At 40.0% G+C, this 27243-nt stretch overlaps 2 protein-coding genes across 3 annotated transcripts in view; one reads left to right on the forward strand and one right to left on the reverse strand.

Moving 5' to 3' along the window:
- Positions 1-363: 363 nt before the first annotated feature.
- chrm1b (cholinergic receptor, muscarinic 1b) lies at positions 364-5191 on the reverse strand. Its single transcript, XM_053485182.1, has 2 exons — positions 4939-5191; positions 364-2870 (listed from the first exon to the last, which is right to left on the reverse strand). Exon 2 carries the CDS (start codon positions 2751-2753, stop codon positions 1224-1226), a length of 1530 nt encoding a protein of 509 aa, XP_053341157.1. The 5' UTR covers positions 2754-2870; positions 4939-5191; the 3' UTR covers positions 364-1223.
- A 5683-nt stretch (positions 5192-10874) lies between these two features.
- myo1ca (myosin Ic, paralog a) overlaps positions 10875-27243 on the forward strand; it is a 29065-nt gene continuing 12696 nt past the window's right edge. The window contains exons 1-8 of one of the 2 annotated variants that reach the window (XM_053485127.1): positions 10875-11135; positions 23235-23393; positions 24008-24123; positions 24907-25105; positions 25193-25273; positions 25672-25854; positions 25956-26054; positions 26162-26275. In XM_053485127.1, coding sequence (XP_053341102.1) covers positions 23268-23393; positions 24008-24123; positions 24907-25105; positions 25193-25273; positions 25672-25854; positions 25956-26054; positions 26162-26275 — 918 coding nt within the window. In that variant the 5' untranslated portion in view covers positions 10875-11135; positions 23235-23267. Of the gene's footprint in view, positions 11136-16545; positions 17150-23234; positions 23394-24007; positions 24124-24906; positions 25106-25192; positions 25274-25671; positions 25855-25955; positions 26055-26161; positions 26276-27243 lie in introns of those variants that run through there. The other variant, XM_053485126.1, reaches the window with a different exon arrangement.

Raw genomic sequence — 27243 nt, forward strand, 5'->3', positions numbered from 1 at the left:
GTATAACGCTTTTAACAATGGTCATTGTCACGAATCAGCTTTGAAGAATTAAAAAAATATGGAAATATATTAGAAAACGTGAGTATAAACAAAAAAAGACTCAACTGTAACTATCAGTTTGTCCCTGATGGAGTAAGTCAAAGGCAACAGTGACATGAAGAAACACCCTGAGATGACAATGGGAATAAACTTTGAGAAGAACCAGACTCAACAGGAATCCATCCTCATTTTGGTTATATTCACATCATAGTAATAAAAACACAAATTCTCACAGCCATGCTCCAGAATCTAGTGGAAAGCCTCCCCAGAAGAGTTTAGTGCATTATAACAGCAAAGGGAGGAATAAATTGAGGAATGAATTGCACAAACTTTTGACCATATTATGATTTTATAAAAATCTGTAACTGTAAAAAAAGTAAATTAAATAATGAAGTTAGGTGTTCTACATCATTCTTCATAACTGACTATCTAGTTTTAATCCATTACATGTTTAATCATCAGATTTGGTTGATTAGTTGTTGCAGTTATGACTGGGTCAGTTTTTTCTTATTCATTATGATATGGAAAGCAAAAGTTTTGTTTAGATGAATTTTATAGTAATAACATAAACAATCACATAGCCATAACGTCCATAATGTATTTTCCTTTAATATTTTTTGTACCATGACAATGAACGAGCTGTAGCCCGAGTAATACCACCGATGGAAAAGTCCTCTCAGTGGAACAGTCTGGCTGCATTGTTCAAAGGGGCCGTGTATAGGAAACAGAGCAGTGGTTGTTCGTTTAGTCATCGTTTCCCCGTCCCTCTTTTTTTAAATGGCATGCAGCTGAGACTTTAAACTGGTAGGCAGGACACAAGGCAGATACGTTGTAAGATGCTGGAGGGAAGAACTTGGGCACGGATTCCAGAAAACATAACAGCAGTGCTTCAATAAACAGACCAAAAATATCCAAATGTTCCACGTCGTTTATATCTTGTAGGGAGTCGAAAAACAAGAAAAAAAGATGTTCAGTGCATATGGAGGCCAAAAACATTATTTTACACATGAGTGTTATTCAAAACAGGCTGTGGACTAAAAATACTTTAAGGCCTTTTGCTAACTCTTGAGGAATTACAAATTTCCGGTCAACCGGAGTAACCTGCTGAGGGGGCAGCTTTAGAGACAAACTTCAGGGTTCCCTCTCCATTACTACATAAATGTTGTCCATAGACATTGTTTGTATCACACTGTGCTACATGACTTATTTGCCCTCACTGAAGCACGACGGCTTGGGGGACTTGTTTGCCACTTTTTGGCATCATCGCGGCGGCAAAGTAGCAACGTTTTGAAAGTGGTTCGGAACGATTCGTTACACAGAGCGTAGCACATGGGGTTAACGGTGCTGTTGACGTAGCACAACCAGTATCCGAGATGCCACAACTTTTCGGGAACGCAGTACGAGATAGAAGCCAGGACCATGATGTTGTACGGAGTCCACGTTAGGATAAAGGCCAACAGGATGGCACTTAACGTCCGAGCTGCTTTCTTTTCTCGAATGATCATGTTCATTCGCCTTTTGGTTTTGGGCTGTTTTTGGAGGCTGAGATCCTGCAGTTTGTTCTTTTTCAGTGGAAGATGTCTGGAGGGTTGGCCAGATAACGGATTTGAAACTTGGGCGGCTAAGGCTGGAACTTCCTGCTGATACTCTGATGTTCCTTGCAGATCCTTGAGCTTGATAATGGCAGGGTTTGATGTGGACAACGTTGTTGCTTTATGATCTTGTCTTTGCTCTTCCTCACTCGTCGAAGATGTTGCAGCATCATCGTCGTCCTCATCTTCCATGTTCCAGCTGCTGCTGCTGCACGCCTCCTTGTAGTTGATTTCACTTGGTGGTGGTGGCATGGATAGATTTCCTGAAACCAAAGGAAGTTGTTTTTGTCTGGCGGGAAAGCACCCAACCGATGTTTTCCTGGCAAGCTCTGGACCCTTTCTGGGATGGGTCTCAATGCAGCTGCTAACACTGCTCCGAGTACTGTTGGACCACTTGTTTGCTGCCTTCACTGAGCTACTCTGACTGCTACCAACAGAGCCGACAAACTTGGCAAGTCCTTTTGCTCTGTTTTCAATCTCCCAGTAAATTCTCCAATATAAGATGACCATGATGCTGACAGGAAGGTAGAAAGCAGCTATAGCTGTTCCAAAGGTTAACGAAGGCTCTGTTAGAAAGGGGATAGAGCAATTCACTTTTTCCTTCAATGCTCCTTCTGAATTGGGCCAAAACAAAATTGCAGGAGCCCACAGTACAAATGATACCACCCATGCTAGCGTAATTAACATTGCGGCTCTTTTGGGTGTCCGTTTGGCCCGATACGTTAATGGTCGGGTTACGGAAAAGTACCTGTCAAAGCTGATTACTAGGAGGTTCATAACAGAAGCGTTGCTAGCCACGTAGTCTAACGCTAGCCAGAGATCGCATGCTAGATGTCCAAACATCCAGCGACCCATTATGATGTTGGCTGTGTAGAGGTTCATCGATACTGTGCCCAAGATTAAATCAGCCACCGCCAGACTCAGGAGATAATAGTTGCTGATGGTTCGTAGTTGCCGGTTGAGCCGGAAAGAGATGAGCACTAGCAGGTTACCCAAGATGGTGATAAACGAGAGCGTCCCAGTCACAAGAACAATCAGAACCACTTCCCAGGGCTGATGGCCCCCCAGAGGACCTAGATCGACCGTTGCATTGGCTGCCTGGGATTCGCAGGTGTGGCTCATATTTCCACCCAAAATGCAACATGAAGATTTTGAAGAAAAGGCTCATTCTTCAGGAGTATTAGAGGGTCACGGTTTTGGCCTCACTGGCTTCTGGAAAACATGTCATCTGTCATTTTTCTGATGAAAGAAAGAAAAAAAGGTATTTAAAAAAAAAAACAGGTAAGTTTTATCTTAAATGCAATTAATTGGGAAGTTCATAATCTCTTGTAATTTTTTCCTTCCCTTGCATTCATACACACGTATATGAGGTGGCAAGTGAGGTTGAATACGAGACAAAGCAACGTTAGATCATAGCAGCTGAGCAACATTGGCACGTGGATAGTGCTGGAATTTGAAAACATCCTTCAACCTCATATCATCTAACTATTAATTTGCATGAGTTTAAGCTGAGAAATATTTAAATAGCAGTAAACTTTTATTTTTATTATTGAAGTGTTCTTATTTAGAAGTAATACCACACTTGTTTTTTTTATTTACTCAATCTAAAAGGCTCTCCTAACTATCACATGGATATTGCTGTATTTTGACATACAGGGCTTGCTTGTTTTATAGCCCTAAGATGCCAATAAACCTAATCTATACATGTTATCACCTTATTCTAGATAAGCCTGACTGCTGCTTCAGCTGCTTAAAACAACTTGTCAAAACAACCCCTGAAACGAAACCCAGATCCGCATCCTTTCCCTGCCACTTTTCGCCATCTCTCAAATTGATTCGAAACCTCATTAAAAATATGAAGCGTTTCCTTTTTCTCCTCTGTCTGTTTGATGTACTCGGGATCATGTTGACTCACGTGTGAACTAACCCGGCCACATTTGCTTTAAGATAAGTAGCCTTTTAATACCTGTGTGCATCTGTCGGAAATAGGCTTCGAATGTCGCGGTGACGTCTTTTTACTCACTGTGCGCATTGTGTACATCAGACGGCTGTGTTTTTTGTCACATACTCGCGTGTAATTGGGTTTAAAAGAAACAAAACATAAAGAACTTTGGCATGAGAAAAGTGACACAATCAAACCGATTTTAAAGTCGTTTCCTAAATTGGAGTGCTATGGCGCTCGCTTAAATGCCTTTCCCCAAAAGTGGACACTGAAGTGGGTCAGTAAACCCTCTGCCTCGCTTGGTTTATTTAACCGGAATAGAGTGCGTCTGGGTTGATACTCCAGGGTGATGGTTAATTTGTCTTCTGCTTCGTCACAGCCGTGTTGTAGCTAATGCCATTTCAAACATTCTCACATGATTCATGCGTCCTGTCCTTTCAGAGACAGGCATCTTAGTGGTTATCTGAAAAGAATTAGTCATTTAATATTTGGCTAAAACACATACAAAATGATTCTACCTGGAACCACAAGCAAACACAAGTCAAATTTTCTACAGACACTTTCAGGAATAGTACCAAATCACACTCTTCTTTGTTGATGATCTTTTGAGTCTTTAAATGTAATTATACCACGCTTATTAAAAATTTACAAGTGTTCATAAACAGATTGGGGTAACATTTTAGAGCTAAGCTTTAAATATACACTACATGCATGTGGTATCACTGCAAAATCTTAGCAGGAAAATTTTTCTTGAAACCTATCTATAAGTTCTTGAAATTTATATAAAATTTTTTAATTTACAACAAAACAAATATAAGATTATTAATTTTATTTCTATGAAAATGCTACTAATATTGTAAAAGAAATTTCTTGTTCTGTTGGTAGAGACTTTGGTTCTTTCAGAAAAAAAAAATCTGCCAGTAGAAACAGAAATATTTGCTTAATTTTTTTTTTACTAGAAATAAACTTAATATTCTTATATTTGGTTTGGTTTGTTGTAAACTTATTTTAAGAATATGTAGAAATATGTAACTATTTAATGTATTTCTACTAGCTAAGATATTTTTAGCAGTAAAAAGTTTTTTTGTGAAACGTTTATTACTGTGTTTTACCTCTGATTGTAAAGTTGGTGTATATTTTTATAATATAAGCCACAAGCCATAAAAATTTTTATCTTGAAAGTATGAAACAATCAAAATATGACATTACCGCTTACTTTTAAGGATGCAAGTCCAATGGGAAATGTTTTTTTTAATTTTACATTAAAAGATACAGATAACAAATTGAATCCATATGATGAAATCTGGGATTCTGGTAATATTGGTATAGCAGTAATTTTTTGAAAAATATGTTGTTTATACTTACCATTTGAGACGACAGTTTGTCTGTCCTTCAGCCAGCGGTGGAAAGTGTAAAAGCCAAACATTTCCTCATCCTGCACTGTAAATTTTGCGCATCTCAGCCACCTGTTTTAGAAACCGCAACAAATACTCCCAATGGAAACGAAAGACTTTGGGTCCCTTTTTGCCTGTTTTACAAATACAGTTTTACAGCATACGGTTTTTAGAGTTATAAAAGAAAAAACAATCGAGAGGGCATGAGCTTGCTCCAGCTCTGTCCAAACACACCAGAGGTTTGGAGCCAACTGTCATAATACGTGTGAACGCCGCACATTCACCACTGCCGGAGAGCTGGTGACGAGTCTCAGACGTCCACGCACAGTGTTTACTTTGTGCTTCGTTCACATAGTCCGTTTTCATTTATTATTAATAAAGTGAGAGCTTAATTAAACGAAGGTGGTGTTTTCTTGTTGTTGTTTGTGTTTTTCAAATAAAAGTAAAACAAATACAAACTTGATTTTGATATATGACCTAAACCAACACTAACATGAAGTGAAAGATTTTAAACACAACCTGTAAGCAAAATTTAAATAAAAAGTCTTTATTTTGATGTGCAGAAAAAAAATGTTTTGTAAGATAAAAAGAGAAAAAAAACAAGGTGAAATGAAAGAGAATGAAAGATAGAAAGTAAATCTGACTTTGTGAGATACCCAGGGTTTGTGAACGTTATGTATTTATTTGTTTTAGCACCAGACCTAATGTCTTGTATCAGTGGTTAGATTTTAAATATTAGAAAAATTTTTAATAACATCACTGAAATAAATCTAAATTATTTTCATCCTCAGGGCCAAAAAAGAAAATCGCACCGCACTGTTTCTCACCCCTGCTGTATGATGTTTATGACCCCCTGGTACATGCTACTGTTTACGCTGACATGAGCAATAAACCTCAATCACACCTGTTAACCCTGCAATGACGTCCAATCATAGCCAATTTCCTCAGGCGCCATGTTGGACTGTGTCTACACAATTACTGTAAAAGCTCTTGCAGTATTTGCTCGGCAAACGCCTAGCTAGCTAAGAGCCCGGGAACTCGTATGCATGTTATAAAGATTCTCATTTTACCGAAATGTCATAAACCCTGTGACTGAGGGGAATTTATAAAGACAGACTGTTCTTGCAATTTCCTCAAGAGTGACCCAGGGAATTACGGTTTTAGAGGCGAAAACAAGGCTATCTGTCACTTATCATCTGTTTGTTGAACCGAGATTGGTTTGCTTTAGCGCCTCGTGAGATAGGCGTAATTAAAGATGGCGGCTAGTTTTTTTTACAAAAGAAATAATCACAAATTGTAGTGAAGCTAAATTGATATTAAATTAATAGCATTATAGAAAGGTTTACGCTAGCTAGCATAACTTATAGCTTAAATATGGCAACCAATTAAATACTGAAACACCCACACACTAGACCTGATTCATTGTGCTAGATAAGTTATAAGAAATTCCGTGTTTATAAAAGTTTACTTTAAAGAATAGGTATTTTATCAGTTCTTCTGATTTTATGCGAATTTATGTGTAGGTAAGTAGACCACTAGTGTGAACCTTAATTGATTGCAGAAAATTAAGCGTTGCATCATGCTTTTTGTCACACACCAGTCGGCCATAATGTTAAAAAAAGCTGTCGAATGTTGTGTACGCTACGTCCCCCCTTATACCACTAAATCAGTCCTGACCCTTTAAGGTATGGACTCCAACCACTAGACGTCCGACGGCATGATGTGGTATCTGGCAGCAAAGTTTTGAGTCCTGTTAGGTAGAGCTCCCATGGAGCAAACTTGTTTTTTCAGCTCATCCCACAGACGCTCAATCAGATAGAGATTGAGGAACTCCTTGTTCCTTAAAGCGTAAACAACATGTGCAGTGTGTCAGGGCACATTGTCCAGCTGAAAGACACCACTTCAATCAGGAGACACCGTTTCCATAAAGGGGTGTAATGTCCTCTGCAGCAATGTTTAGGTAGGTGGTACATGTCCAAGCAACATCTGTATGAATGCAAGAACCCAAGGCTTTACAGAACATCTGGACTGCCTTTTTTCCATTGTGCTACCTGGTACCATCTCTTTCACAGGTAAGTGACGCACATGCACCGTACACATGATGTAAAAGAAAACGTCATCCATCAGACTAGGCCACTTTCTTACATGCCTCCGTGATCAAGTTCTGATGCTCATGTGCCCATGGTAGGAGCTTTTTGTGGTGAAGGCGGGTCAGCATGGACATCCTGAGCAGTCTGCAGCTACACAGAACCAGACACACATCAAACTCCAGTACACTGTGTTCTGACACCTTTCTATCAGAGCCAGCATGAACTTTTTCAGTAGTTTCTTCTACAGTAGCTTTTCCGTGGAATCAGCCCAGACACGCTAGTCCTCGCTCTCCGTGGACATCACTGATCCCTGGGCGCCAATGACCCTGGACCACTGGTTCCTTGCACCACTTTTATTCAGTATTAACCACTGTATACGGGGAACACCCTGCTGCTTTGGAGATGCTCTAACCATGTCATCTAGACCTCACAATCTGTCCCTTGTCAAAATGACTCACTTAGCATTATTCATACTTCCAACACATCAACTTGAAGAATCGACTGTTTGATTGCTGCCAAATATATCTCACCAGTAACAGGGGCAACTGGTAACGTTGAGAAAATAATCAATGTTTTACACATCTGGCCTCAGTGATTGTAATTTCAGGGCTGATTGCTATAAGGCGTCATTGTCAAGTTTAAAATATCTATTTAAAATAACAATAAAATTTTAGAAAGCAGTTTCTAAAATGCACCAACAGCCGTGTCGCTGAGATCACCTTTTCCCCCACGATGAACCACAACTTTTGAACTCTTCCTATATAACTTTATGTATTGTGTCGCTGCTACGTGAGTGGCTGTTATAGGAAAATAATCAATACTGAGGGACCAATCAGAGTCGAGTATTCAACATGGTAAGGTAAAAACATTTAGAATGTAGTTTTTATCAATTGTGTGTGTGTGTGTGTGTGTGTGAGGCCACACAGTACTGTGATGGCCAAGCACGTCAAGTGTTTATGAAATACCATGAGCTTTATTTTGCTGAGAGGAAGAGGAATGGTTAGTGTGAGATTTAAGAGGGTTTAAGAACTCTAAATACAAGTGTGTGTGTGTGTGTGTGTGTGTGTGTAAGAATGTGTGCGCGTTCTGTCTTTCGTCTTGGCAGTCATGAGACGCGAGCAAATACAAGAACAAAAGTAAGACACAGCTGCCCACTTCCACACACACACGCACACACACACACACACACACACACACACACACACACACACACCTTGCTACAGCACGGTCTCACCTCTAAAGCCGACTCGAGTTCCTGTTCAGCATCAGGATTGGGATCTGTTTGTTCACCTAAAATCTATTTATGGCTCGAGTGTGTGCAGTGTGTGTTATGATCTGCTTCGTTCTCACTCATGGGTTTTAATCGAGCCAAATATTTAAAATAAATCATGTTAATTGTTACACATAGATTATTATTATCATATTGTTTATCATGAGGATTTATCACCAGGTTTATTTGTCCAAATATTTACGTCTAATAAAATGATTCCTTGTGATTTTTGTACAAACTGTAAAGTCCACTACTGCTACAAATTAATCATTAAAATAAGAATAATAAGTGTTACATTGTTGTTTTTATATTTTTGCTGCTTTATTTAAAAATAATATTGATGTACTGTAATTATTTTGAAAAATGTGTCCATGATAAACAAGAAGAAAATAAAAGTTATTTCAAAGTTACATTTTTTTTTTGGCATACTGGTAATACTGGTATATTACAAAGATCTAAAAAACAATAAATAAAATTAGTATACTTAATATAATAATAATAATAATAATAATAATAATAAATAAATAATATACTTAATATAATTAGTTATCTAAATAGTATGGAAGTTCTTTTCTTTTCCTTTTTTTCCTTTTTTTCTTTTAAATAATAAATAATTGGTAAAAAAAACAAAAACAAAAAGGAAACACTAATGACCAAAAGTTGGATGGAGTTCTTTTAATACGGAGTCTTTCCTGTCAAACTCAGCATCGCGGACTCAACAGTAGAGGGCAACAGATGTCCTTATGACTCAAGGACTGAAAGATGTACTGAAGAGAGTTTCCGAACTCTACACACTCCAAGTCCTCTCCGCTTCCTGCCTATTTCTGTACGCTATTTTACAAATCCTTTATGCAATGGACTGTCTTCTTCATAAGAGACAGTTTCATCATGGAGCTGGATGGGTTTTGCAAATGCACTCGACACGATACTGGTATTGCAAGAACTGTTCCAGGAAGGCTGACATCTGACTATTGCTGTTGTTGTTATTTAATTCCATAATGCCATGTGCTATTTAATAGTTTTTGCATCTGTCTGGTTTGAGATTCTTGTTAACACCATATCTAACCAATAATGCCTTTTTGCATGTTTATAGGATTTAGATGGAATTAACCGAGTAATCAGCGATTAGATTTAGAAACCGATCCAATTGGTCGCAGCGAGGGCAAAAGTCTAATTTACTTTCTCTTCAACAGCTTCCTTATTTTTTCGAAATCATTTAAAAAGTAAAGAGACACCCATTTTAATGATAAAATACGATATATGCAGCAAAATGTTTGAGCATTTTTATTTTACATTTTTTGATTAAGCAAGATTAATCCATTATTAATAGTTAGTTGCGTTTCATTTAAGCAGCTTAATGAAGCAACGACTCTACAAGAGTGCTGTTATTAACAGACCTTCGAATAAAACAAAAGTGTCATAAAGAGCTCGTAACTCTGCTGATGGTTTAGGCTTTTCTTTAAATTCAACAATAATTTAGTATTTTTTTTTCTTTTTCCAAAAAAATCTATTTATGGCTCAGGTATGTGCAGTATATGCACCAAAATGCATATTTAATGCTTGATCAAGATAAATCAAGATCAAGATTGATCCATTATTAATAATTAGATAAGTTTCCTTTAAGCAGGTTTAAGTGCAAAGACAATGGGAAGTGGTAGGTTTTACAATAATTCTCTGAAAAAAAAATAAAGAAAGAAAGAGAAGTATTTCAAAATCTAGATTTCAAATCTATAATGCAGGATCTTTGAAGATCAGAAATTTCTTTCATGTTTAAAGTTGTGTATATTTAAATTTGAAAAGAAGGAAAACAAACAGACATAATAGTGATCATTGTTTTAGAACATTTTTATATGGGTTATAAAATTTATATATATTATGATTACATTTCATTTGATGTGGAAATTCCATGAATCAAGTTATTATTTCCATAGTACCTGCTACAAAGCAGTCATTCTCTCACCAAAATGAGAATTAATTAGATGTAAAAAAGTTACTAAAAGGACCACAAAGCATAAACTTGTTAAACCTGTAGAGTAGATTATATTTAATTAGATTCAACTAAACTGTCACTGAGCAGAAAATCGAATACGTTAACCCAAAGATCTTTAAAAAACGTAACAGTTTTATGTGATTGTTACAAAGTGTTGACACCGAAGACTCCTTCCTTTGAAAGTTTTTTTTTCTTACTGCAAATCCCTATATATATTGTTACAATGTTTCATACACTAAATGGTTACAAACAACATGTCTGTTTTAAGGCTGCATTGCTGTAATGTTGTGCTTCGCTTTGTGGATGTCAGTCTACAGTTCCAATAAAAGTGCTATAAAACTTCGAATGCTGAATTTAGACAAAACCATAAACAATAGGTCGTGTCCCCTAGCGCGGCACATGGAAGAACGCAGAAAGATCTCTTTTTTTGGAGGAGAGAGAAAGAGAATGACAGGAAACCATTCGTGAAAACTGTTAATGTGTAGGGTGTGGAGAATCTCTGGCAAAAAGAAAAATTCCCATGCAAAGGAGGCAGCTGCGGTAAACAAAGCACAGAACGACGGAGGGCCGGAGCGCTCGCGCTAACGAAACTGCTTTATTGAGGAAACCTTTACATTAGACATTCTCTCATTATTGTTATTAGGCTATTAATGTTTTTTTTTCTCTGGAAGCATCAAGTGTGTGAGCACGGAGTCACGTGGTTTGCTCGAGCCGCTGAATTGTAACCTGAGGCGCGCGTTTGTATCGCCGCGTGAGCTGCGGCAGTGAGGCGTGACGATCGTCTCAGGCAGAGCTCGAGCCTTCAACTGACAAGCCAGGTAAAAAAATAATAACAATAATAATCCACTTTTACCTTTTTTTTTTTAAGAATATGCTTTACATTTCTTTAATTGCTTTCATTCCCTAATTTATTGTTAATTTTTGTTTTTATCGGGAATAATCTATAAGTAAATATTTTCATGGAATATGTTCATAATGTAACGTATTAACGCTTCTGAAAGGACAGTCTTGCATTTAGTAATGCTTCAAACCTGTTTTATATCTGTTTAACAAATGCTTTATAACTGGCTCTGTTATAGGTCTTGTTGAAAAAAAAAATTGGGGCTACAGATGCTAAAATTAATGTTTTAAAAATGGCAATGGGCTTCACAGTTTTTTTCCAGAATGTAATGTTTTAATAACTTGCATGGATCATAGAGAAAAAATATATATCCTAAGTTGTCACTAATGTAGCGCTTACAAACTGCCCTTATACAGGGGTGGAATTAATCTGCCAAAATGTATAAATCTGCCCTCACTTGTTAAAACTACTAAATAGTATGCTCTAACAGATACTAAATCCACAGCTAAATCCCACCTTGTGCAATAAACTACCAAATAGTATGCTCTGATAGATACTAAATACACAGCTAAATCCCACCTTGTGCACTAAACTACTAAATAGTGTGCTCTGATAGATACTAAATACACAGCTAAATCCCACCTTGTGCACTAAACTACTAAATAGTGTGCTCTGATAGATACTAAATACACAGCTAAATCCCACCTTGTGCACTAAACTACTGAATAGTATGCTCTAATAGATGCTAAATCCACAGCAACTGTACATCCCAGCCTGTGCAATAAACTACTTAATAGATACTGAATACAAGGCTAAATACCACCCTGCACACTAAACTACTAAATAGTGTGCTCTAACAAATAACAAATCCACGGCTAAATCCCACCTTGTGCACTAAACTACTAAAGAGTTTGCTCTAATAGATACTAAACAGTGCGCTCTAATATATACTAACATGGCTAAATCCCACCTTGTGCACTAAACTACTAAATAGTATGCTCGAATAGATACTAAATCTATGGCTAAATAACACCTTGTGCACTAAACTACTAAATAGTGTGCTCTGATAGATACTAAATACACAGCTAAATCCCACCTTGTGCACTAAACTACTAAATAGTATGCTCGAATAGATACTAAATCTATGGCTAAATAACACCTTGTGCACTAAACTACTAAATAGTATGCTCAAATAGATACTAAATCCATGGCTAAATCCCACCTTGTACACTAAACTACTAAATAGTATGGTCAAATAGATACTAAATCCACAGCTAAATCCCACCCTGTGCACTAAAATACTAAATAGTGTGCTCTGATAGATACTAAATCCATGGCTAAATCCCACCTTGTGCACTAAACTACTGAATAGTATGCTCTAATAGATGCTGACTCCACAGCTACTGTACATCCCAGCCTGTGCAATAAACTACTTAATATATACTAAATACAAGGCTAAATACCACCCTGCACACTAAACTACTAAATAGTGTGCTCTAACAATTAATAAATCCACGGCTAAATCCCACCTTGTGCACTAAACTACTAAATAGTATGCTGTAATAGATATTAAATAGTGCGCTCTAATAGATAGTAACCTGGGTAAATCCCACCCTGTGCCCTAAACTACTAAATAGTACACTCTAATAGATACTAAATAGTATGCTCGAATAGATACTAAATCCACGGCTAAATCCCACCGTGCACTAAACTACTAAATAGTAAAATAGTACTCAACAATATGGAGCAATATAAATATGTAAAATATATACAGTAGTATTTTATCCTAGTCGTAGTGCAGCCCAAGCTCTAAATCTGATACAGATTTGCACTCTCTCTCACTTTCTCTCTCTCTCACACACACGTTCTAACACACACTTCATTGTGCTCCTGTCCGAGAACCCCACTGGGAACCAGGGTGGAGACTAAAATAAAAACCCTTTAAATGGATCTGCACAGTTCTTTAGGCATTTCTCAACGGAAACATTCTTTCCACATTTAGTTTGGTCACGTCACCGGAGTGAGCAGAAGACATGTGTATATGAAGGTATGCGGTACATGACATTTAGTCCGTGAAACTGAAATGAGGTGATCACTGTGCACGCCCAGGTACAAATCTTACATCAGTGTGTGCTGGCATTTTATTACCTTTGGGCATGAACACAGATGTTGGAGTTTCCTGAAGTTTTTTTGCAAATGGGTTCAGCTTAGCTTCCTGACTTAGGGATTTTTAGGGAAGAGAACCCCACCCTAAGTTGAGGACTCACTGATGGATGATGGATATGTAAAGAAATTGCACCATTCAAGGAAATCTAAAAATGTGATGCAAACGTTGCCACCTTAGTCGAACTTCCCATTTTCCCAAATTTACATTATACATGTCCCATCACTCATAAAGCTAAATCTTATCCTTTCTATGTTTTTTTTTTTAAGCGCACCATGATGACGAAAACGGTAGGTATGGGCAAGTGTGCATGCCAAACCTTTTTGTTTCCTTCTAACATTTATAACTAAATCTACACGAAGAGCTAGCTAAAATAGACAAAACACCTGGTCCTCCCGTGTCCCCCAATGATCACCTGGCGGGTAAGGAGAAAGCAAGCATGTGCGTGTTTCAGTGCTCGCTGAATTGAAGTGACCTCTTGGGCCTGCTCGCTTCACTGCCCCACGCTCATGAAGAGCTTTGTGCTCATGCAATTCAAGATACCTTGAGCTGGTTTTAGTGATTACACTCGCTGATACCGCTTTGCACAATGCGAGTACACGATGTGAGTGTAGGGTGTTAAGGGTCTAAAGTAGGACACGGGAGTGCCATGGTTTCTCATTAAACATCACCTGTCTTTGTCTTCCGGACAAACGAGCAGGACCTTGATTGCTATAAGTTATCAGAGTGAAGCTTTAGGTACGTGAGAGGGCTTTGGTCAAGATCCCATCCAAGATTCCTTCTCTTCTAGACTAGTAAGAATTTGGGGAGGAGTGGAGGATTTGGACATTTGTTTCATAACCCAGATAGATATCATTCTTAAAAGTCATCGTCAGGAACATCCCATAAGGGCACAGCTCAAGTGTGTGTAAGAGAAAGAGAGTGGGAGAGCATGTGTTGTAAAATCGTGAGCTGGAAAAAATGAGATGTTGACGCAACACCAAACTTCAACCTGATACTCCCAGAGAAAGTGTGTGTGTGTGTGTGGTTGTGGCTTGGTGTTGGGTTGTTTGAAGGGAAACAAAGATGGTTTTGTGTCTCCTTTCATATACCCTGCATTTTGTCATATTTTTTTTAATCATAAGACTGGTTACATAATTTGTGTGTGTGTGTGTGTGTGTGTGCACACATGGGTGAGTATTTGTTTCTGGTCTCCGTAGTTACTCTGCCAATCATCACAGAGTGCTAGCCATGACCACTGTAATGAATAATTTATTCTTGTGCATGTGTGTGTGTGTGCTTGTGTGTGTGTTGACCTTTTATCTCTTGAAGTGTTCATGTTGCAGCTGCCACAAATCTCATAAATATTACTCACGGTGATGATGGTGGTAATCATGCCGATGATGAATGGTTTCCAGTTGGTCCAGTTGGTCAGTTGTACAATAACGTAAGAGTTGATACAGCTACATCCGTGCAGATGCAGATCTCAGTAAAGAGAGTTCCGCAGCTAGACCATGTGTTTGATTTGATAAGGGCAGAAGGTTGTTGAAATGTAGAAGAAAAATTACCGGTATGGTAATTCTTAACTGGTCGGATTCCCAATGATGTCAGTCATCTGTGGCCAGGAGCCAAGAGAGCAAAAAAAAAAAAAACTGGCCATATTCTCTGAGTAGGAGTAAGTGTATACTCTCTTTCTCTCCTCTCTCTCCCCCTCTCTTTTTCCCTCTCAGGTTTTGTTGGGTTTTGTCCCAAGTGCTGGTGTTGGCTTTTGTCCCAAGAGCTGGTGTTGGGTTTTGGAACCAGAGCTAATGTTGTGTTTCGACCCCATGGGTGGTGCTGGGTTTTGAAATTAGGGCTGATGTTGGGTTTTGACCCCAGAGGTGGTATTGGATTTTGATGCTAAGCCTAATGTTGGGTTTTGACGCAAGGGCTAGGGTTGGATTTTGACCCCAGAGTTGCTGTTGGGTTTTGACCCCAGAGCTGGTGTTGGGTTTTGACTCCAGGGCCGATGTTGGGTTTTGGGGTTTTAACCACAGTGCTGGTGTTGATTGTTGACCCCAGAGCTGGGGTGGAGTTTTAACCAGAGAGATGGTGTTGGGTTTTGATCCCAGAGATGAAGTTGGGTTTTGACCCAAGTGCTGGTATTAGATTTTGATCCCTGGGAAGGTGTTGGGTTTTGATCTTAGGGTTAGTGTTAGTTGTTGACCACAGGACTGGTGTTGGGTTTTGACCCCAGGGTTTGTGTTGAGCTTTGGCTCTAGAGCTGGTGTTGGGCTTTGACAACAGTGCTGGTGTTGGGTTTTGACTCTAGGGCTGGTGTTTGGTTTTGACTCTAGGGCTGGTGTTGGGTTTTGCCTCTAGGTCTGGTGTTGAAGTTTAATCCCAGAGCTGGTTTTAGGTTTTTACCTCAATGCTGTGGTTGGAATTTTAACCAGAGAGGTGGTGTTGGGTTTTGACCCCAGAGATGAAGTTGGGTTTTGTCCCCAGAGCTGGTGCTGGGTTTTGACCCCAGGGCTAGTACTGGATTTTGATCCCAAGGCAGGTGTTCGGTTTTGACCCCAGAGCTAGTGTTAGTTGCTGACTCCAGGGCAGTTGTGACTTGGTACTGTAGTATGTAGGAGAGGGGAGATTAAATAAGCTTTAGACAAATTGGGTCTTAATGCAACAGACATTGCCATCAGGGATCCCTAAGCATGGAAAGGATTTATAGGGCTATAAAAATATGGACAAAAAAAATAAATAAAAAATGTGGTTTGCATCAGCTGTAGCTCCCAAATATCTCAAGGCTTGCCAAACTCTATTTTTTCTCTCGGATGAAAGGCATTTTAATGGGTTATGAAGTGATAATATTAATAAGAACAGTAATAAAAAAGCTTGTAAATGTTGGAAAATGACAGAGGTGTGTACATGCCATCTTGTTTAGTCAGCAGTATTGCGTGAAAAGGAGACGAAAATTTTTGTCCTAAACACAAAGAGAAGACAGTTGTTATATCAGTAGCATAAATCTAAATAAATTTAGTCCAGGTGGATGTACTGTACAATCAGTAATCGGGAAATACCTGTCCTGGAGCACATGTAGAATATAATGAGTGTTTCTGCAGATAAATCACAGTTTTTTTGCACTCCAATGTGTCCTGGCATGTGAAGGAGTGAGGGAGAGCTGAAGCATGGGAGGGAGAGAACGGGAGGGGTGGAAAGGAAAAGGAAAAAATGTTTTCAGGCGGAGTCATGGGATTTGTTTGGATCTTTTGGATACGCTCATGGCGATGAGATGACGGCCACCCCAGACACTTAGTGGATTTTTCCGGAATGTGATTTCAGTTCTGTTCCTCCTTTTAGCCCTCGTTTTTCTCTTTTGCTATGGATGAAGTTTTTTGTTTCCCTTGTTTGTTCGAGGAGTGACTCATCTTAGCTTAACTTAACTTTAAAACGTTCCAGGAGAGAAAGAGAGAGAGAGAGAGAGAGAGAGAGAGAGAGGCAGAAAGGGGAGCAGAATAATTGAAGTCCACTCGTTATAGAGGCTCGTGGGTTACTGCATTTTTCCACCAGAGAGAGGGAACACGTCTATGCCAGTGAGACAGGAGGGAGGATAGAGCGTGATCGAGTCAGAAGATGAAGGAGTCCTCAAAGTAGAAACAGTGTGACGGTGTGCTAGTAGAGAATTTCAAAGGATGAGCCGCCTGTAAGGAGATGCACACATACACACACATATGCTGAGACACTGCTGACTGACTGTCAAACAAACTCGCTGGATTAAGAGGAACGGAGTGCAGAAACAAATGATTCTTGAAAGAGAGAAAGCGAGGCAAAGAGGAGAAAACGAGGGAAGGATGAGGTACATTGGCAAGGTAAGATCATCTCAATCTTTCTCTCTCTCTCTCTTTATGGGTGTGTTTGTGTGAGCATGTGTGTGTGTGTGTGGGTGGGTGGGGGGTGGTATTTAGATATCTGTTGGGGCCAAATATTTTGATATTGTGGTAATGGCCATGCAGCCTTCATGCACAGCTCTTATTTAAACAATTATAAGCTAAACGCGTACATCTTACGGTTATTGTTGGGGTACTTATTTTGGGACTACTACATTTAAATTTAATCTCACAGAGGTTCGGATTAAGATTAACATCAGGGATATAAAGTTCAAAATTGAGATTTTGCACCTGAAGGTAGGGTTAAGATTAAGGTTAAGGTTACTGTAGTTGGGATTGACGTTAGGATCAGAGTTACTATGGTTAAGATTACTGATGTTGAGATTACAATCATGGAGGTAAGGGTTGGGATTCAGATTAGGGTAATGAAAATTATAATTACTGAGGTTGAGCAATGAGATGAAAAATTAAGGTTACTCTTAAGGATTATTGCAATTACGATTGACATTACTGAGGTTTGGATTACTGAATTAAAGGCTAAGGTTACTGAGTTTATAATTAAGATTAAAATGAGGTTACTGGTAATTAGGTATAAAGAGTTTTAAAGTATTGAAAGTTGAAGTTACCAAGATTAGGGTTAGCCATATCAAGGATTAAGCATGCTGAGGGTTGTCGTTACTGAGATTAAGATTAGGTGTGCTGAGAGTTGCGGTTTACGAGATTAGGGTTAGATATATTAAGGTTGAGGTAACTAAGTTTAGGGTTGGGGTGCTGATGGTTGAGGTTAATGAGATTAGGGTCAGGGGTGTGGAGGATTAAGATTAATGAGATTAGAATAAGATGTACAGTATTGAGAGTTGAGGTAAATGAGATTAGGGTTGGTTTTATTATAGGTTGAGGGTAATGAGATTAGGATTACGGTTGCTAAGGGATGAGTTTAATGACATTAGGGTTAGGTGTACTGGCATTAATGTTATGCAGAATGAGTGTTGAGGTTAATGAGAGTGGGGTAGGCATGCTCAGGGCTGGGGTAAATAAGATTAGATGTATTCAGGGCTAAGATTAATGAGATTAGGGTTTGGCATTTTCAGGATCGAGATAAATGAAATTACGGTTGGGGTGCTGAGGGTTAATATTCAGTATTTGGAAATTCCAGTCCTGATACCATTTCTGTGTGTGTGTGTGTGTGTGTGTGTGCGCATTCACGTTAAGTCTGTGTGTCTAAGTATGAGCCAGCATGTGTGCTGCAGTCCTTGGCCCTTTGCTCTGTTCCCCTTTTGTACTGTTTGGAGATGATTTCAGTGATTTGTGTTCTTTCATAATCTTCTGCACTGAATCCTTTCCCACAATCCCAGTCCACTGTAAGTGCCCCAGGACACGCCGCTCTCATCTGGGCTGTGTAGCAGAAAGAAAGCCCCTTATATGGAAAAGCCAGAGCCTTATTAAAAAAACCACAGAGGCCTACAGCCAAATTTTTCCAAAACTCTTACAGGATCTTTAGATGGAAGTCTAAAGTCTTTTTTACCCACAGCATGTTCTCCTGTATTTATGTTTAAATCTACGTTCTTACCACCAACGTCCTTAAAAAAAATGTTTTTAAAAGTTCAAATGGAGTTTGGAAGCTCCCTTAAAAAAGCTGCTGTTCCTCTAGCGACAAACACAAACCGAGTGTTTAATCCAGGGTTCTAAAAAGTGTTTCCGTATGAAGGTTGTGTGAAACCAGATGTTGGAGTGATGCAGATTTGCCACGCTCGGGTTTCACCTGGAAGAGTCCAGTGTGCTGGAATTGCAGGGCAGATGTGTGCGCTAAATCTACCGAAGCACCCGGGAAAACACCAGCGCTGTAAATCTACCGCAGGATACATGAGATGTTATCGCTTTATTTAGCTTTTCTTGTGGTTTAATAAAAAGGCAGCACGTAGCGCTAGTAAATCAAAAAGGTTACGACATGGGGGAAAAAAAACCACATATCATTAAAGGAACATGAATAAAAACAATCAGGTTTCTAATCAGTGATTTGTTTTATTTAAGACGTATTAATGCTGCTTATTAAGGATGACATGGCGCGTGTAACGTAACCATCGCGACTGTTAAAGGCGCAGCAGTCAAAAAATTTGTAGAAAATGCATGCAAGTGAATTATGTTCTTGTCCAGAACTTTTTTTTTTGGACACGCCCCCACCAGTTCTTTACATGCTCATAAATTGTTCCGCGGAAAAGTTTACAGAGTTGTCTAAATGTCTGAGCGTGTGTGAAAGAGTCTTCGCTAACACTAGACTAATGATGGCAAGTTTTGAGGTGGTGCTTCTTTGAGTGGATTTTGACAATCTTTTTTTTTGTTTTGGACACGCCCCCACCTCCTCTTTATATGCTCATAAATCGCTACGAGGAAACGTTTACAGAGTTGTCTAGATGTTTGAGCGTTGGTGAAGGGGTCTTTGCTAATGCTAGTCAAACCAGAGGCAGAGCTTTGTGTGCGTAAGTGGCTATGGAGGCAGGATCAGTGAGTTAAATTAGCTCCACAAGTTTTACAGTTAGTAAGCTATTTTTTCACGTCACAGATTTTTATTTCGAACTCAAGGCACCGTTGCTGGTCATGTGACCGAAAAACAAAGTCACTACGACTTACTACTGAAATTTCCTGGAGAAAACCACATGCAATGTCTAAGTAAGGTGGCATGTCATGACTTGGGTCACTAATTCTATACGAAACACACAACACACTGCTCCCTTTTGCTCTGGAGCTGGATTTGCCCCGAGTCGTAGCTGCTTTGCCTTTTTGTTTTGCAGCAGGGTGGAGGTGTTAGTCTTTCATGCAAAACCACAAACAGCTCCGACTTGTCACTGAGTTTGAGGCAAGAATGGATTAAAGGGCAAAAAACACTGGTGGGAAAAACCGCCAGGGAAGGAAGTGAAGTGATGGAAGAGAGGGGTGTGGGAACCGTGTACTGGTGTTTGAGGACATGGGCCGTAATGCGTCATCGTTTTCAGATTTTACACAGTTTCCCTGTGCACTGTGACCAAAATCAAGTAAAAGTATTGTTATTAATGTTAGAGACAAATGAAGGAGAGATGAGACACAAAGAAGGAGAGAAAAAGGCAGAACAGATAGATAGATAGATAGATAGATAGATAGATAGATAGATAGACAGATACAGAGAGGTTTGAGCAGAGAGAGAGAGAGAGAAAGAGAGACTTGGCCAAATGAAACCCAGCTAATGAAGGACAGAACGAGAGCCAGAGTGAGGGATGGAATGCGCATTAGGGGCGTGGCCGGCGATGCCAAAAACACAAGGCTTCGGAATTTGTAAACTTGATTACACACCAGGATTCAATCCGGACTCCATTTTTAGTGTTGCGCCTTTCCAAGTGTGTGTTAAGGTGTGTGTGTGTGTGTGTGTGTGTGTTAGGGTGTGCGTGGTCTTCCCATGGTACTTAAAACCTTTCCGCAACTGTTCAGCTGTTCTTGTAGCACCATGTACACAATATCTTCCTATCACCCTCTCCTTCCTCTCTCTCTCTCATCACACACACACACACACACACACACACACACACACACACACACACTATAATCTGACCAAGCAAAGCTAAAAACAGTGGAAAATCTGACTATTGATGTCAGGGGAAGTGTGTGTGTGTGTGTGTGTGTGTGTGTGTGTGTGTGTGTGTGTGTGATTCATTCTGTTTTTAACAGATTCTCTTTATGCTTACCTTATGAGCCTGTAAGTGTGTGTGGGTGTGTGTGTGTGTGTGTGTGTGTGTGTGTAAGACAGGAAGGCCACTTGTAGGTGCTCAGGATAGAACAATGCTCTGGCAGAAGCGGTAACTCTGCGTGTTAATGTGTGTGTGTGTGTGTGTTCATGGATGTAGGATTTCCTTGGCTCTCTTCCACTGTTGTTCCAGAGCTCCCTTTCCCTTTAACCCAGCAGAGATAACAGGAGCCGATTTAGAGCTTAACGAGGTTTTAACGACTCCCTGGACACGGCCGTTCTCAGGAACACAACACCGTCTTCATCACTGAGCTCAGAATCCATTGTTTACGTGTTTGTGTGTGTGTGCATGTGGGTGTGTGTGTGTGTGTGTGTGCATGTGTGTGTGTGTGTGCTTACTAGAAATTAGATCAACGTGCGATCGTGACGACTCTGTGTAACAGGGTGGTCACCACTTTCTAAGTTTTAGAAAGAAACTTCTTCTCCAGGTAGATCTGGAGACGTCTCGGTAACTAAACCTGCGGTGGATGTTTACACACTGAAACACGAAGTGTGTGTCTATAGCTGGTGCTGGTGTGACGCTCCAGGAACAGCTGGGCGCCACTTCATGGAAAAAAATGCACAAACAATGATTGTAGATTGTAGATATCTTTCAGCACAGTTATGTGTGTGTGTGTGTGTGTGTGTGTGTGTGTGTGTGTGTGAGATGTTGCACTGCGAAAGCCATCTTGTAAATGTCCAAAACATGGAGTTGGTGCTAAAGAGTGTCTCACCTAGTTAGGATCATAGAACACCATTTTTCAGAATACTTAATGCTTCTTATCTCCGATCCATGCTTCATCTTTTTTTTTTGTTTATATGCTACAAATTTATATTTTTATCAGATATAAAGAAACACCATTTCATGCCCTTTTATGTTTTAGTGTTTGTAACTTTTTAAAATTCAAATCTTTAAATGATCTTAACTGTCATTTAGATGAAACTTGTCCGAAAATATTTAAAATTGTTAAGATGTTCAACATGAATCTGACATGGTTACGTACATTACAGATTTTTTGCTTTTTAAACGTTTTACCAAAAACGGAATTCTTTAATTTAAGCAACAAATTTTACAGGTCATATGTTTATAGACGCTTACACCAACTTTAGTATCAATACTTATACAAGAAATATGTATAAGTTGCATTTTAAATGGTTAGTGTTTGAAGTGAGACAGTAGAACGCTGAAAAATGGGCACAAATAAAATCATGTTTCCAAAACAGCTGAACTTAGAAACTAGAAATTTTTAGTGAAGCGAATTTGATCAATTCCATGTCGCATAAACTTTAGAAGCTTTTAGCTACTATGGCCACACATATTTTCTGTATTATATGTATAACATAAAAAAAAATCAGTACCGATACTACGTTTTTTTTTTTTTGTTTGTTTTTTCTTTTCCAATTTTTTCCCTAATTTAGTTGTAGCCAATTCCTCCCCGTCACTAGGGGGCTCCCACATTAAAGCTACTACTACCATTTAGCCGGGAGGGCAAAGACTATCACGTGTTTCCTCCGAACCACCTGACGTCAGCCGACCGCATCTTTTCGAACTGCTCGCTCACGCACCATTAGGGGCGGAGTAACACACTCGGAGGAAAGCGCTAGCCGCTCCTTCCGCGTGCGCGAGCTCACAGACGTCCCTGATTGGCTGTAGAGCCATGATTAATGTGGGAGCACAAGTACCTCTCATCCCTCCCCCCTGAGAGAGCTCGGCCAATCAGCTCTCTCTAGACCTCCGGCTGTGAGAGGAAAACAGCATCACCCGGGGTTCGAACCAGCGCTCCCCGGATGATAGGGCGAGCACTTTCGATACTGTGTTTTGGCCAAAAGATAATCATATCGTTAAAGACTTATTGAGAGATTAGATATAGATTTATATTTACTATGCATTTTTTACTTTTTACTGTGACATCAGATGACTTCTTCTTTTTCCTTGTTGTATAACAGTGGTTGGAATCCAGTAGTTTGCAACTCTGGGTCTCATTCTCTCTCACCTTCCCGATTTTCCAGTCCAGCCTTTCTTCAGAACCATTAAAAGCTTCTTCCTTCCCTGATCTTGTCTTGCTCTGTGTCTCGAGCTCTTAGTCTGCTTTTAACCTTCACTTCCACACACTTTATCTTCTCTACATGTTCCCTTCTAGTCCTGCCCTATACGCTCCTGTAAGTTGCATTAGCGGCACCTAGAGATCTCACTCCTGGTCCTTTAAAGCTGACTTTCCAGTCCAGTCTTCCTCAAAAAAACCATTAAGTGCTTTTTTTAGCTGATCAGTGACTTCACGTTCTAAAAGCACATCTCTTCTCTTTGTCTCTCTGTAGGAGGTAGAGGTGGATGGAGGTGTGAGGTTGGTGATGGAGAGCGCTCTGTCAGCCAGGGATCGGGTCGGGGTGCAGGATTTCCTGCTCCTGGACAACTACACCAGCGAAGCGGCTTTCATCGAGAACCTGCGCCGACGTTACAAAGAGAACCTCGTATACGTAAGATCTTGTGATGTTAACCAGTACTAGTCCAGCTACAGTAGGACTGGTTAGAGAGCATTATGGGCAAAGGGGGGCAATTCCTGTACTTCAGGAAATGTGGAGGTTCCAAATAGGGCAAATATTACTCAAGTAAAAGTAAACATTTTAAATTTGCATGTACACTTGAGGAAAAGTAAAAAAAGTAGTCACCTAAAAATTTACTTAAGTATGTAAATTATAGGGCTTACATTAGCTTACCGTAGGGTTTTTCATAGTAAATAGTAAACCCTTAACACCCCATAACCCCCCCCCCCCACCCTTACCTTCTATCTCTGGTTATGGGTTGCAGTGTGCCCATCATTTTGTAGTTGTTTTGTAATAATAATAATAATAATAATAATAATAAAAATAACCCGCCACAAACACAGGAGTCTTAAAGCTAGCTTACGCTGGACGGCCTTGTGAGCGCCGTCTTGCTCGTGTGGAATTTTAATTTAGAGCAAGGATTCGGCAGGACGATGTTAAACCTCCCCTTGACTTGAGACCCATTACGGGGTGTGTATGACATTCCTCAAGCTCTGTGTCAAACTAAGAACTGATTAATGCTCCTTTCCCTTTATTTTCTCCCCCAGACGTACATTGGCTCCGTGCTGGTGTCGGTGAATCCGTACAAAGAGCTCGGGATCTACTCCAAACCCAACATGGAGCGCTACAGAGGAGTCAACTTCTACGAGATTTCACCTCACATGTACGTGTGTGTGTGTGTGTGTGTGTGTATGTAGAGGTCATGGGAATCCCAGCAAATATTCCACCCATTCTTTCAGTATGACTCATTTTTCCTGGAGACTCCGGTGATCGGATCGGAGTGTTATGTGTGTGTGTGCGCCCATCCACACATACATACACAGTGGCAGCGGGTGGAACCCTGCGCTCTGTGCTGTAATTAGTTTTCCTTCCACTTGGTACCATTTTATTCACATTACGTAGTCAGATTATTGTTTTAAGATGATGCTGATAATTAAACACGCTACCATGGCAAAGTCCGTGACCTTTTGTATCTGATCGAACCCCCTCTAGTGTTTATACTAAGCAGTGCACTACACTAAAGTCCTTTAATCATGATCAGGCACTTCTCCAATAATTAAACAGAATGCAGTGATTTTAGCAAAATGTTTATTTATCATTATCGTTCTCTCCTTTTAGAGGTGTAGAGTATCTCCGAAATCATGTTTCTCCATGCAACATTGCAAAAACTGATAGCAGTGAAGACATCTGACATAGCGATAGCTCGCAGCGCTATGGGTTTCTGGATTTGCATTCTGGTGAAGGATTTATATGAGCTTGTAAAAAAAAAAATTAGGGCTTGGATTCAAATTTTTTTTTTCCCGGAGACAAAAAATAGCAACCGTGCACGAATCATTTGCCAAACAAATCAATGAAATGCCTGAACCACTATCACCTGAGTGAACATTCAGCCAGGAGAGTGTTTCATGATACCGACTGTTGTGTGTTTGTGTGTGTGTTCTGTCAGCTTCGGCTTGGCGGATAACTCGTACCGTGCCCTGCGGACAACGCGTAAGGATCAGTGTATCCTGATCTCAGGAGAGAGTGGAGCTGGAAAGACGGAGGCCTCGAAAAAAATCCTGCAGTACTACACCACGACCTGCCCCACACGCGACAACACACACTCCATCCGAGAGAGGCTGCTGCAGTCCATCCCCGTGCTCGAGGTTCTGTATAAACATCGCGCTCTGAGACATGATTGCATCTAAATTATTGTAACTCACCGCTCATCACTGCTGTCTCTGAACCTGCAGGCGTTTGGGAACGCCAAAACTCTGCGCAATGACAACTCCAGCCGCTTTGGGAAGTACATGGATTTGCAGTTTGACTACAAGGTTAGTGTTGCCAATTCAGTTTGTGCATTTTCTCCGCTTCAGGTGAGGATGCGCTTCTTACTGAGTTGCCACATAAGGTGTGTTAGATCAGCAAGGTTATTAAAGGTGACTTTGAAGCTTTAAAAGAAGACGGTGGACAAACACACCCTAATCAAGCTAAGCATTCAATCCAAAGCGTAGTCAAAACATAAAATGGTCAAAACATTGATTACTTGGCAGGACATCGCAATGATTGTAGTGTGTTTGTATTTAGCAAACCAGGAAGTAAACCAGGACGTAAACAGGAAATGACCTTGTGCTTACACTTCTAGAGATGTCAAGAGTCCTGGGCTGTTGTGCCAAAACAGATGCTTAATTCCAACCCCTAGCCTCATTTACCTTCTTGCCCTTGTGTTCAGGGTGCTCCGATCGGTAGCCACATTTTGAACTACCTTCTGGAAAAGTCTCGGGTGGTGCACCAAAACCACGGAGAGAGGAACTTTCATATCTTCTACCAGCTGTTGGAGTCAGGACACAGCTCGCTACTGACCAGGCTAGGGCTGGAAATAACCAACGCACAGCACTACCGCTACCTTGTTAAGGTGAGTGCATGGGTGTACGGGTGTGTCTTTCAGAATGCATTGGACTATAGATGGAATTATTCATTTGTTCATGCTTTCTCTCATTCTCCTTTGTCCATCAGGGCAACTGTCCAAGGGTGAGCTCCATTAACGATAAGCACGGCTGGAGGGCTGTGAGCAAAGGTCTTACCGTCATCGGCTTCAACGAGGAGGAGGTGGAGGTAAAGCAGCGGCTGCAGCAGACAGACTACAAGCACACACGCAAGCATGCATATGCACACATACACACACACCTACAACTTCCTGTTGCTTTTGTCTCTTTCTGTAGGAGTTACTAAAGGTTGTTGCAAGTGTTCTGCATTTGGGAAACACCCTCTTTGGAGAGGATGAGCACGGCGAGACACACTTCACCACAGAGACTCAGCTCACATACCTCACAGAGGTGAGCAAAATGACTTAGCTCAAATACCACAACCATGATGCAAGAACCTGACTCGGGTGGGTCAAACATAGCTTGAATGAACCTGAATGACTTCAAATGTTTATGTCAAATTTGCTTCTCGGTTGAAATCACGGAAGTTGAATATATGTTTCAGCTCAAATACTTGCCTAAAGAGAAGTCAAATGCCACGTTCAACTTAAATGACTTGACATAAATAAGTCAGAAATTAGTCCCCTCTTAGATGGAACACTTGACTAAAGTAAGCCAATATATATCTCTCATGTCAAATTATGTAACTCAAGTGAGGCTGATACTTGAGTTCTTGAGCTCTTACAGCAGCTCAAGAACCTGACGTGCATTTGTCAAATACCTGTCTTAGCACAGTTAGCTAAATTAGCTAAGTTGGATTATTGAAATACCTGGCTCAGCTTAAATTTCTGACTGATTCAAATATCTGATTCAAGTTAGATGACTTGCCTTATATGAGTCAGATATTCCTCCCATTCCAGTTGGAATACAATACTAAGTAAGTCAAATATATCACTCAGCTCAAATAGCTGGCAGGTAGTTGAAAGAGGTAGTCGAAAGAGGCATTTGACTCAGGTAAGTCAGATACCACATTTGACTTAAATAACATGGCTCATGTCTGTCAGATAGCTCTCATAGTTGGGACACCTGAGTAAGATAAGTCAAATAGCTGACTCACATAAATAAAAACATCGTCAACATCAGCAACAACTCTTAAACTTAATCATGTGAATCAGGTGTGTACCTCTCATCTGGAATTCCAGAACTTAGTTAAGTCAAATATGTCTCCCAGCTCCAATTCCTTCATCCATATGAGTTAGATAACACTTTTAACTCACATACAGTACCTGCCCCAAGTCAATCAAATGCCTGTTTCAGATTGAATACCTGACTTAGGTGAGCTTGAAAATCTCCTTCAGCTCAAATTCCTTGACTTTGAC

Source organism: Clarias gariepinus, chromosome 24 (assembly GCF_024256425.1).
Source record: "Clarias gariepinus isolate MV-2021 ecotype Netherlands chromosome 24, CGAR_prim_01v2, whole genome shotgun sequence".
In the NCBI taxonomy this organism is placed as follows: Eukaryota; Metazoa; Chordata; class Actinopteri; order Siluriformes; family Clariidae; genus Clarias; species Clarias gariepinus.

What these genes read in the sequence shown, in the direction of transcription:
- chrm1b (XM_053485182.1), bottom strand. Translation starts at nt 2,753, where the DNA reads ATGAGCCACACCTGCGAATCCCAGGCAGCCAATGCAACGGTCGATCTA.